Source organism: Ursus maritimus, unplaced genomic scaffold, assembly GCF_017311325.1.
Source record: "Ursus maritimus isolate PB19 unplaced genomic scaffold, ASM1731132v1 scaffold_22, whole genome shotgun sequence".
Classification (NCBI taxonomy): Eukaryota; Metazoa; Chordata; class Mammalia; order Carnivora; family Ursidae; genus Ursus; species Ursus maritimus.
This window is the reverse complement of record NW_024424675.1, coordinates 31,539,981-31,551,927: the sequence shown is the minus strand read 5'-3', so window position 1 is coordinate 31,551,927 and position 11,947 is coordinate 31,539,981. Positions and strand designations below refer to the sequence as shown.

The following is an 11,947-nucleotide window of genomic DNA, read 5'->3' as shown; positions in this document are numbered from 1 at the left end:
CAGGCAAATTTGGCCTTCGTTTCCACCACCGTCTATTGAGTGCTTGCTGTATGCATGCCAGGGCTTGGCTTTGAGGGTATGGCAGTGTGTAAGACAGTCCTAGAAGCCTCAGATGCTGCCATCCTCATGGGGAAGGCAGCTCTGCTAATGGCACTGTGGGAAACAGAGCTCACGAATTCTTCCCTGCCCACTACAGACCTGCCCAAAGCTGAGCAGTGGGGTGCCAGGATACCACAACCCCATCCACAGGAGCTGTGGGCTAGATAGGAGTAAGGGAGGAGAATTTGGAATTTGGCATTCCAGAGGGAGGGAACGATACAGGCAAAGGCCCAAGGGGGCTGGAGTAAAGGGTGTGTGTCATGGGGTTGGGACAGAGGGAGCCATTGCTCACAGTTTTGGCCCATCCCCACCTCTCTGAACGTGCAGACTCCTTCATAACTGTGAGCAGTCCCTGCCACCCAGAGTGCCCTTCTTTCCTTCTCTACCTGGTGAGGACTCCATGCGGGACGAGTTGCAGGTGAATTAAAGATGGGGTGGGCTGAGGCTGGGCCCAGCCAGTAGACAGTCTTGTTGGCCCTGTTTAGGATTTTGAACTCTATTCTGAGGGCAGTGGGGCACTTGTGAAGGGCGTTAAGCTGGTGAGGGGCAAGGCGGTGGAGCGACAGTGTTCTTGAACGAAGGCTCTGGCTGCGTGTGTTTGGTGAGGTTGGGGGGATGAGGCTGGAGGCAGAGGGGGGCTGGCTGACGTATGAGCCGGTCTTGCTGCAGGGAAGATGAGGAGAAGCAACAGGTTCACCCCACCTCGGACTGGCGAGTCCATCCCCACCTGGAGCCTCCTGAACCGGAGTCTGGAGGGGCTGAGAGTCCGGGACCTGAGTGCTCGTGTGCAGCTCCAGGGCCCGTGGCTTTTCTCTGGCTTCCTCAGAGAACTCCTTTGCTGGAGGGAATAAGTCAAGGCTGGAGCCGTATCTCCACTGTGACTGATGTCCATTATTCAAACCTTGACACGAACTACCCTGTCCCCAGCGGGCTGGTGTGACCTCCCCGCGTGGGCTGACTGTGGGCTCCTGTGGATGGGGTTGTGGTATCTTGGCACCCCATTGCTCAGCATGAGGCTGGACGTGGGTTAGAGACAAAACATCCGTGGTGGGTACCTGGCACACATCACTTAGTTTTGTTTTGTGTGTTTTTTCTTTTTAATTGTAAGAAACAGCTGTTTGGCAGATCCCACTTGGGCAGAGAGATGCGGTCCTTGCATTAAATCCAGGCATCCCAAGCACTGAGGTCTACTTGCCAATAGTCTGGACCGTGTGCTGGTGTTTTGGCCCAAGGACGAAGCAGCTGGCTCTCCATGCTGTGTTGCCGACCAGGTGTCTGTAATAGTTGGCCTGGAATCAAGGCTGGGGTGGTATGGTAATCCAAGACTTGCAAGTAGGAAAGAAAGGAAAGGAAATGATCTCTTGAGTGGGCCAGGTCCTATCCTAGATGTTTTCACATCCATTAACACATAATTCTCACTCAGCTTGGTGAGGTGGGAATAATCACCCAAATTTCACAGATGGGGAAGCAGAACTGGAGAGGGAGAGTGACTAGTTCGTGGTCACCTGGGTAGTAAATGGAGGCGTGGGGAATGTGGGCAGGTGTGAGGCCTCGCCCAAAAGAGGGGTGTTACCAAAATACAGCATGTCCAAGAAGAGGAACCAGATGGTGGGAGACTGGGAACCAAGTAAGAATCAGTGTGTAAGGAATCAAGAATGCTTACCTAGGGCACACCAACGTCCAAATGAGTCCCTGGGAAGTGGGTCCAGGCTCTTTCCGTGTGTTCCCAGAGAGAGGAGCCAATTGCGAAGGGAGGAAATGACAGAGTGGCAGTGTTGGTTCAGGGCAAGGGAAATCTTTCTAACCACCAGGGCCTCAAGCTGAAAACGATTCCTTCAGGAAGTCCTGCTTTTGGACACAGCCATATTATTGGACAATGCATGTTTTCACAGAACAGAATGGCTGGATCATGAGGTTACACTTGGAAACTACTTACGGTTTCTAAGTTGCATTCGGATTATTTATATTTGCACGTCTTGACAGCATTAATTCGTATTAATATTTGTGCCATAAAACACTATTTAGGCCAGAACTATTGGCTCTGAAAGAGTCCGTGGTGTGTGCAAAGCCACTCTGCTAATAGAAAGGTTAACTTGTATTTTTGAATTATTGATGGTTGCTTGTTACTAATTTTTTTTCTTCAGAAAGGAGGAAATTATTAATGAAGAGATCATTGCCAATGTGTCTGACATCTATTAATGGTTTCATCTTGCAACCAGATTAAAAGAGACAGCTGGCCCATGAATTTATGTGTGGAGACAGCTCCAAATGTGCTGACAAGTCCGTGGGAGGGTGGACCTCCAGGCAGTGGGCCCTGGGCACCGGCTCGGGGGCTGGTGAGAGGTCCTCTTCTGGCTGCCGTGGCCTCATTGAGGGACGTCAAAGGCCTTGCCACACAAAGGGCTGTTATTCTCCTGGCAACTTTCCAACGGCTCTGTTCCCACAGGAGCCCGTCGGCACCTCTACCGTGCCCGTCACTCGTGGGTACATCCGTCATGGGTGTTTTAGGCCGGTGGTTTTCAACTTGAGTGTGCCCCAGATTCACCTGGAAGGCTGGTTAAAGCACAGATTCCTGCCCCCCCCCCATGTTTCTGATCTGGTAGGTCCGGGGGAGGGCCTGAGACTTCGCATTTCTGACACATCACCAGGTGATGCTGATACTACTGGTTCAAAGACCACACCTTGAGAACCAGTTCTAGAGCAATGACTATCAGATTGTGCTGTGAGACTGCCTCTAGAGGAGGGGCTGGCAAACTTCTTCTGTCAAGGGCGAGACGGTAATTATTTTCAGATGTGGGCCACAATTTCTAAACTCTGCCTCCGTAGTCCAGAGAACAGTCACAGGCAATATATAAACAAATAGGCAGGATTATGTTCCAATAAAACTTTATAAAAACACAATCGGGGCCAGGTTTGGCTCAGTGGTGGTGGTTTGCTGACCCCTGCTCCAGAGCAGCGGTGTCTAATAGAACTTTTGCAAAGAGCAGCCATAGGCAGTACACAAATGAATAAGCATGGCTGTACCCCAATAAAACTTTATTTATAAAACAAGCAGTGGGTCAGATTTGGCTCATGGGCTGTAGTTTGAGCAGCACGGTCTAACAGTTTCTGTATTGATGGAAATGTTTATATCTGCACTGTCCAGTATGGAAGCCACTAGCCACAGGTGGCTACTGAACTCTTAAAATGTGGTTTGTGCTACTGAAGACTGAATTTCTAAATTTTACTTGTTTTATTTTTAAGATTCTATTTTTTTAAAGTAATCCTTACACCCAACATGGGGCTTGAACCCACAATCCCAAGATCAAGAGTCACCTGCTCCACTGACTGAGCCAGCCAGGTGCCCCTGAATTTCTAAATTTTAAATTTAAATGGCTAGTGGTGCCCTGGGCCACAGCGAGAAGAGAGAAGGCTCCAGTGTGGCAGCCACTCCTCCCTGCCTCCCTAAATAGGGTAATTGCCCTCTCTGAGCCTCAGTTTCCTGGTGTGTAAGATGAGGATAAAACAGCAGTTATATTACTAGGCATTCCCCATGGGTAAGTGAGACACCATGGCCCAAGATATCTTCCCCTGGTTCTTTGCTCCCCACAGGAGGACTGACCATCACTATGGGCCAGGGAGGGGCTGGAGAGATGGAGGCCATTTCTGCATCTCCAGGTCCTTTCCCACTCTTCTCTTTGTCCAGTCTTTCCCACCAGACTGTAAATTTCATAAGGGCACAGACCACATCTATTGTAAGCTGCAAACCCACAGTCTTGCCATTCTGGGCATATGGTGGGCAGCCAGTTCACTTATTGAAAGAATGCCCCATGGTTCAACCTTCCCCCAAAATTGTGCTCAGATTAAGAGATTTGCAGCTAAAATGTCTGACCGCTACTGGCCCCCAACAGAGCTGAAAGGGAAGCCATTGTGTGGATGGGGACACTGATCTCAAAGGTCCCATGGGGTTAAGGGTAAAGTCATCCCGAGGACAAGAGGCCATCTTCTTGACTGGAATTGAAAGGAGCTACAGGGCTGAGCATCACCCCATAATTTCCGGACATCACAAACTCACCCCAAGGCCTGAGCCTCCTCTCTTCAGTACTGACACTGACCTCAGTCCTGAGCCAGTGGTGAGCATGTGGCCGGGTTTCCCCAGCTCCCCAGGCTGATGGGAGGCAGATGGGGAAAGCAGCCTCTTTTTTTTCCAATCAGCACTGGGCTCTCTGCCAAAGTTTCACAGAGAAGCCTTAAGGACCAGCGTGAGTTTACCAGGGAGATGATGCAGGAAGGGCCTTCTAGGCAGAGGGAACAGCAGGTGCGAAAGCATGGTGTGTGACTGGACACCAGAGCCCTGTCAGGCAGCAGGTGAGAGCATGCACTCCTGAAGGAACAGAGGGGACAGTCTCCAGGTGTGGAGGACAGCTGGGAAAGCATAGAGGGCCATAGTTCACCCTGGGCAGGAACAGCCTGGTGCCAAGGTTGGGCACTGGTCCTGCCCCAGCAGCAGCAGCAGTCCTGGTCCACTGAACCTTGAGGGAACTGGGGATATGGGAGAGTGAGGCCTCCTGTTCTCTGCCACAGCAACTCAATCCAGAGCCTGAGGTTTCCCACTTTTGGAAACCCTAGCCATGCCTGACTTTCATATTTCTGCCCCACAGTCTGTCCAGTCCAATCCCTGGAATCCCAGCAAGGAAGGGGTGGGGCAGGGGGAAGGCTGTGTTGGAACAGAAAGAAGGCTTTGGCCAGGTTCACAAAGTGTGAATTCCTTGAGCATTGCTTAGGTGTTCCTGTCCCCAGCTTTTACAGCCCAGGCCCCCAGCCAGGACCCACGTGGCTCCAGGTCTCTTCCATGAGATCCTGGCTCCCAGGAGAGTCCCAGCCTGAGAGCTGCAAGCGACAGCTCGGACTCTGATCTGTGGTTTTAGGCTTTCATTTCCAACCAGGTCTTTGTTCAGACCAGGAAGAAAAAGGAAAGAGCTACAGGGTTCTGTCTCTCGAGAACGGGAAAGCGGGAAGGCAGTGAGCGAGAGAGGGATGCCTCATGCCCAGTCTTCTCCCCACCCCCACGCGGGAGAGGGAGAGATGGGGGTGAATAAGAGGGGTGCCTGGGAGGCTGAGGAGGTGGGATGCTCCCAGAAGAGTGTGTGTGTGTGTGTGTGTGTGCGCGCGCGCGGCGCGCGCGGTGAACGGGGTGTCGACTCTTAGATGAAATTCTCCTCTCAGGGCGTGCCCGAGCCCCTCGCCAGCAGATGCCCGCCCCAGTTTAGGGCAGATGACCCCCTCCCCCACTCACCTGTCCCCTTCCCCCCCCAATCCCAAGTTGAGACCGCCGCTCCCTCCCTTCCTCCTCTCCCAGCGGCCCGCCACTCACCTGTTCTCCCACTCCGAGTTCACACGGCTGCTCCCTCTCTCCCGCCTCCCCCCACCGCCCCCGGTACCTGCGCCCCAGCCGGGCAGACGATGCTTGGCTGCGCCGCGCGGCGAGGAGGCGAGGACCCTGGCGCGCGTGGGGGCACGGGGGTGCGCGCGGGGGGTGCTGCGTGTGGTCGCGCGACTGAGCCGGCGGCCCCAAGTCGGCCAGCCCTGGCGAGGGTGCGCGGGGGAGCCGGCGGGTGCCGGCCGCGGGCGTGTGCGGGGCGCGGGCGTGCGCGCGAGGGTGTGTGCGCGGCCCGGGCGGAGCGCGGGGCGGGCGGCGGCGGCGGCGACGGCGGCGGCGTTAGGACTCGGGGGACACCGCCCCCCGCCCCCGCCCCCCGCGTCCCGCCCCCGCCCAGCCGCCCGCCTCAGTTCGCGCCGCGCCTCGGCTCCGAGCGCAGCGGCGCCGGCTCCGGGAGCGTCGCCGAGCCCTTGCGTGCGGCCGCGCCGGCGATGCGGGGCCGCCCCGCACCCGCCCCAGTCCCGGCCCCGGCCCCGGCCCCGGCCCCCGCGGGAAGGGGCTGAGCCGCCCTCCGCCGCCCGGATGGCTAGCCTCGCCGCGCTCGCCCTCAGCCTGCTCCTGCGGCTGCAGCTGCCGCCGCTGCCCGGCGCCCGGGCACAGAGCGCCGCAGGTGAGTGCGCCCGCCGGGCCCCGCTCCCTTCCCGGTGCGCCCGGCCTCCGCCGCGGGGGCCCTCGGGGGAGAAAGTTGTGCGGGCTCGCGGGGGGCGCGCCCTGAGGGCCGGAGCCGGGTCCCTGCCGCCGGCGCGGGCAGACGCGTCCGGGCGCTCCCGGGCCCGCGCGTCCCCCCGGCAGCCCGCGTTTGGCGAAGTTCCCCGCTCGACTTTCCTGACGGCCCCCGGGCTGGAGTAACTTTCGCGGTTGTTGCGTATGTCTCCACTTGCTGCCTCCCACTTGTCGGAATCTGTCACTTGAGTGTTTGGGGCGGCGAGACGGGAAACGACTTCGACGCCCGGGGTGGAGCGTTCCTTTCCCGCAGCTTCTGGGGCAGCGCGCGCTTTTCGTGGGGGAGGACTGGTCGCCGGCGGGCTGAGGCTGCCGGGGCGGTGGCCTTTCTTTTCTCCAGGGAGAGAAGGCAAGCTCCAGACTTTGCTCTAAATACGCCGCGCCCCTCAGCTAGTCCTGAAGCAGTCCGCTGAAGGCACCGTGGGGATGTTGATGTTAATGACCAAGACAGCACTACCTCCTTCCTAGCCCGTGGTTTTTAGCCGGAGTGTATGGCGCCCCAGTTAAGGCCCTTCAAGCAGAGTGGCTTCGACCAGTGAGCCTGTTTTTTCCTGAAAAGTTTTTTTTTTTTGAGGGGCACTCATATTTGGGGTTAGCCATAGGAAGGAGGTGAGCAGAGGTAGTTTTAAGTGTTGGGGGGCTGGTGCGCTCCTAATGGTAAGTTGGCACGCACAGGAGACCACCACCATCCCGGCTCTTAGACTTCACCAAGCCCCACCGCAGGCAGCTTCCAGCCCCGAGCCCCCAAAGAGTGGGCGGTAGGTGGAGGGAGAGAAGGGAAGGAGTGGTGCAGGTATGCTTCCAAGTTCAAAATCACCTTCAAGTTTCATACCATCGATTGGCTTTGGTGTGACCACAAGGAGCGGAGATTGCTGGGATCACAGGCAGAGGCCGAGACAAACAAGTGAGATTTAGGAAAAGATTAGTTTCCGATTGCTAAGTAACAGCGGTGCCCATATATTATCTTGAGGAAGGAAAGAAAGAAAAAAGGGAAAGAAACAAGCTTCGGTAAAGTGTAACCTCTTTAAGCAGGCTGCTTTTGAGGTTAGGAACCGCTCGAGTGACATTCCTGTGGAAATGCACTGGCGTCTCTCTTGCGCCATACCAAAATGGGAACCGAGTATGGGACTTTGTGAAGGGACAGCCTGTTTCTGTGGCTGAGAAGTTAGGTGACTAGGGCACTTCTTTGAGGTGTGTGAAGCTAGAAGGTTAGGTTAACAAGTGAGAGCAGAGGGACAGGCACAACACCTTCCTAAAGATGGTCTACAATTCCTGTTCTCGTTTTGAGTCTGTATTAGGTGTGCTGAAGAGGGGAGAGAAGGAGGATGCTGGGGGCAGTCCTGGGGACTCCGGCGTGATTTGCGACTTAAATTTTCACTTTTCCCCACGGCCTGGCGGGCCTGCCACACATTAACAGTACTCACATAACCGCGGCGAAAAAAAAAAAAAAAAAACCCAAACCAAAAACCTCCCAGTGTTAAAAATACTCCGCCGCGGTTCTTGGGTAGCATGCTGTAAAAAACCCTGCCGGATTGAGGAAGCTGTCCAATGCAGAAAGCACGCCTGTTGCGATGCTCCCGCCAGGTGGCGCTCGCCCACAACTGTTAAAATGCAAATCTAGTTGCTTTCATCTCAGGAATAGAACTTCTTTTCAAATTTTAAATGAGTAATGTGTTTATTCAGCAGCCTTTTGTTAAAACATTTAGAGAAGTGTGAGGAGCAGGCACCTTTTCTTTGTTTGCTCTTTGGAACACACGGGAAAGAAAAGCAATCCAGGAATACAGTTTGGGAAGAAATCTACTCTTAAGGCTTCATATGTTTCATTTGGTTCGACCTGAGCGGAGTGGCTTCTGCAAACGTACTAACTTAGCAAGTGACTGTGTTTGTTCCAGGGACTCCTTAAACATGTGGGATTAGCTTGCGTTCGAGAGAGCCTCATTAATTTGTAAAAATGGGGATTTTCTGTATATATCTATTCTCTCCTTTTTGGTTTAATGCTAACGTCTTAGACCATTTAAATTAGATTTTTTTTTCAGATTTCTTCACAAGCATCTACATTTATAGATGCAGGAATTCTGCAGGTGTTGACTTTTTAAAGTGGACTTATCGTCTTACTTTATTTCTAAATGCTGAAATTGTTGGAATCCAGATCTAGTACAAATATGACAATGCCTTGATTTCCTTTAAAGTATCTTTATTTAAAACTTTTGGCAAGTTCGGGTAAATAATACATTTTAAAACTCAGTGGCGTGCTCTCCATATTCTTTTAATCTGAAAATTCCCTGTCTTAAAAGCACTTTAAATTTGTAAACTTGCGTCTAGTACACAGTTAGGGTGATATGTTTTGCTGTACCATGTTGGTCACCATGTCCAAAAGTCAGTGGCGAGAGCTTGTCCTCAAAAGGCAGTTTCCTTCTTCCTATTCTAAGGATGTGTTTCACGAGCCAAGGATGATGTTTGTAAGGAATGATAGTAAAAAAAAAAAAAGCATTTGAAATCAGCTTGTTGAGAGTGTGGCAAAATATCATTTGGGATAGGGCAAGAGAGAAACAAACAAACAGATACGGGGGGATAATTCGTCCATTTACTAGTGGATTTCAGCATCTGTACACTGCGAGCAAAAATGGATCGTAGAGGGGACTGACTTGAGATTGCAATTGTTAGCGATGTAGTCATTTAACTCGATACTCATTGCCAGTTATCTCGGGGGAGCTGTTAGCAGTACAGTCAAATTTTATTTTCTCTCCTGGATTGCTTGATTTCTTTCCTAATAAAAGAATAATTAATGTGCAAACCTGGCTTGGATTCTGCTTCAGCAACAATCACAAACACATCCACAATGAAAGCAGACCATTTTCTTGGGTAAAAACCCACTACCTTTCTGCTTGCTGGTCCCTAGCACAGCGCTTGCAGGCTCCCCGGCTGCCAGCTGTGACGGCGTCTGTCCAGGGTAGTAGTGTAACTGTCACCTTTCAGAGCCATGATCGCAGGACAGGACGGCATTGCTCCTTTAAGCACGGGATACTCCCATGACTCTCTGACAGCATGTTGCTGTGGAAACAAGAGCAATGGCATGTAGGCGGTGGGTCCTTCATAAATATTTATTGACGATGACGGGGAGATAGTAGAGACTGTGGCAACTCTGATGGGGGCCTGGGGAGTTTAACTTGGGAGGCAGCCTGACTTAGGGAAAGGAGTAAGAGCTTTGGAGTCTCAAGTCCTCCGTTTGAATTCCACTCTGCCTCTTTCCAGCTATGCAAGCTTGGGAATGTCATTTACGTTCTCCGATCCCCAGGTTCTCATCTGTAAAGTGAGGGTAATTGTAGCTGCCTCATTGGATTTTGTGAAGACTAAGGACGATGTATGCAGAGGGAGTAGTTGGCCGGTGCCCAGTAGTGCTATATCCTAAAGGGGAGCCTGGTCTGGTACTTGCCTTGGCATTGGTGTGTGGACAGAGGTCAAGGGGGCATTGATGTTAAGCTCAGTTATGAGTGGACAATTAGATGGCTGGGTTTTGATGACGATTTTTAGTTTTTCTTGGGGGCTGGAAGGGGGGACTTGAGTCCCTGCAACTGCTTTTATATTATTTATTTTTTGAGGGGGGGCAGGGCAGAGGGAGAGGGAGAGAGACTCTTAAGGAGGCTCCACACCCAGTGCGGGCGCAACTCGGGTCTCCATCTCACAACCTTGAGATCATGACCTGAGCTGAAATCAAGAGTCAGACGCTTAACCAACTGAGCCACCCAGGAGCCCCTGCAACTGCTTTTAGAAAGAGATTTAGTACAAAACAGTGGACATTGATACATTTGGCCGTTCAAGAGTTCAGAATGTTTAATTTTAAGCACATTTACCTTCTAAGTGAGAACTGATAAAAACCCAGATGGTTACACATTGTAACAGGAAAATATTTGGGAATATCTTCCCTCCCTTGTCCCCTCTTCCTTGCCTCAGGGCTCTGTCCCTTGGTCCATGTCCATCTCTTCCTTACCCTAAAAATCCAGTGCCTGGCGCTCTGGGAGCCTTGGGAGGGTGGGAGATGTTTTGTGCACCCGATAAACAAGCAAAAAAATAAGTAAACGTGTAGAGGGCTGTGGCATTCCAATAAATAAAAAAAGCTATGAGATTATTGAAAACAAACCATGTCCGACAAGTGTTAATAGCATTTGCAAGCACGTTACAGAATTGGGGCTAGGAGGCAACTCCATGTAGATATTAGCAAACAGAGTGTCTCATGAAATCTTATAAAATGGATTCAGATTGGTTGGCAGAGGAAGAAGACCATGGCTTTTTAAAAAAAATATAGATTAATGATAATAAGATGCAGTGGTGATTGATGGTGTTGTGTCCAGTTGGGCCAGGTGGCAAGTTGGGGTCATGTGATTTGGAATTTGATGTGGTCTTGCTGGACACTCTTATTTGCCTGAGCAATGGGGAAATGAAGATGATAATGCCATTTATTGATTATTGGGAAGAGTTGTAGGTTCTAAAGATGATACAGAGGGACCCTATGAGTATTCCAGGCATAGATCCTAAGGGATCTTCTAGAAGTCAACTGTGAAAAATGGGAATTTTGGGAAGTTGGGAGAATGGGAAAATGTGTCAAAAAGGCAGAATGGTGAAAAGGTGAGAGCAGCCATTCAGGAATGGTCATCATTTGGCTGGTTTTATCCCAAAATGTCAGCGCTATTTCCCTTGGCCTACCCCAGTTGTCTACATAGGCAGGAGCTCCTGTAAGTCTTTCCAGATCCACCGCCAGACTGGCAGGTGACTAATAAACTGAAGGTAACTAATACATTGAAGTCCACAGTGTTACAGACTTAATTTTTTTCCACACCGGAGTCAGGCTGCTGAAGAATGTCTGACACACACACACGCACAGCCACTGGTGCATGAGTGGAACAGATCTGAAATCTTTTCAATTTCTTGAATATTCAGCTTAAATTTTTTATTTGATGCTGGAGGGAACAAAAAATGGTGATGTCAGTTTGGCAGTTTCTTTAGAAAGTTAAACGTACACGTCCTGTAGGACCCAGCAAGTCCACTTCTAGGAATATACCCAACAGAAGTGAAAACATACATTCACGCAAAGATACATACGTGAAAGTTCATAGCGGTATAATTCACGGAAACCCCCAAACTGGGAACAAGCCAAATGTCCATCGACTGGGAATCCATCTAATAAATTGCTACTAGCAATGAAAAGGAATGAACTATTGATACATGTTACAACGTTGATGGACCTCAAAAAACAGGCTAGGCAAAAGCAGCCAGATGCAAAAGACTATGTATTACATGAACTCTTCAGAAAAGACACATCTATAGAGACAGAAAGCAGATCAGTGGCTGCCTGGGGCTGGTGGTAGGAGCAGGGATTTATAGCCCCTGGGCACAAGAGAATATTTTGGCGTAATGGAAAGATTTGAAAACTGGAAGAAGGTGATGGTTGTTTAACTCTACAAATCCTGGCTCCCTGGATATGAACCTGATAAGTTGCTTCGCTATTCTGAACCTTTATTTCTCCATCTGTTAAGTGGGCACACTGATGCCTCCCTCACTGCTGTAAGAGCCAGAGATTACTCCCGAGCTAGGTGCCTGGCACAAAACAGGCATTGCTATTACTTATCCCTTGCCCACGTCCAAAATAGGCTTTTGCATGAGTTATTTGCAAGGCATTATTTTTGGTCGTTGTTGTTTTTTTTCCTTTGT

General features: G+C 51.1%; 1 protein-coding gene across 2 annotated transcripts in view; it reads left to right on the top strand.

Annotated features, from left to right (window-relative positions):
- The first annotated feature begins 6,040 nt into the window (after window positions 1-6,040).
- The window catches only part of PTPRT (protein tyrosine phosphatase receptor type T), a 1,014,747-nt gene continuing 1,008,840 nt past the window's right edge, over window positions 6,041-11,947 (top strand). For both annotated transcript variants that reach the window (XM_040638323.1, XM_040638322.1), the window contains exon 1: window positions 6,041-6,128. In XM_040638323.1, the coding sequence (XP_040494257.1) occupies window positions 6,041-6,128 (88 nt within the window). The remainder of the gene's footprint in view (window positions 6,129-11,947) is intronic.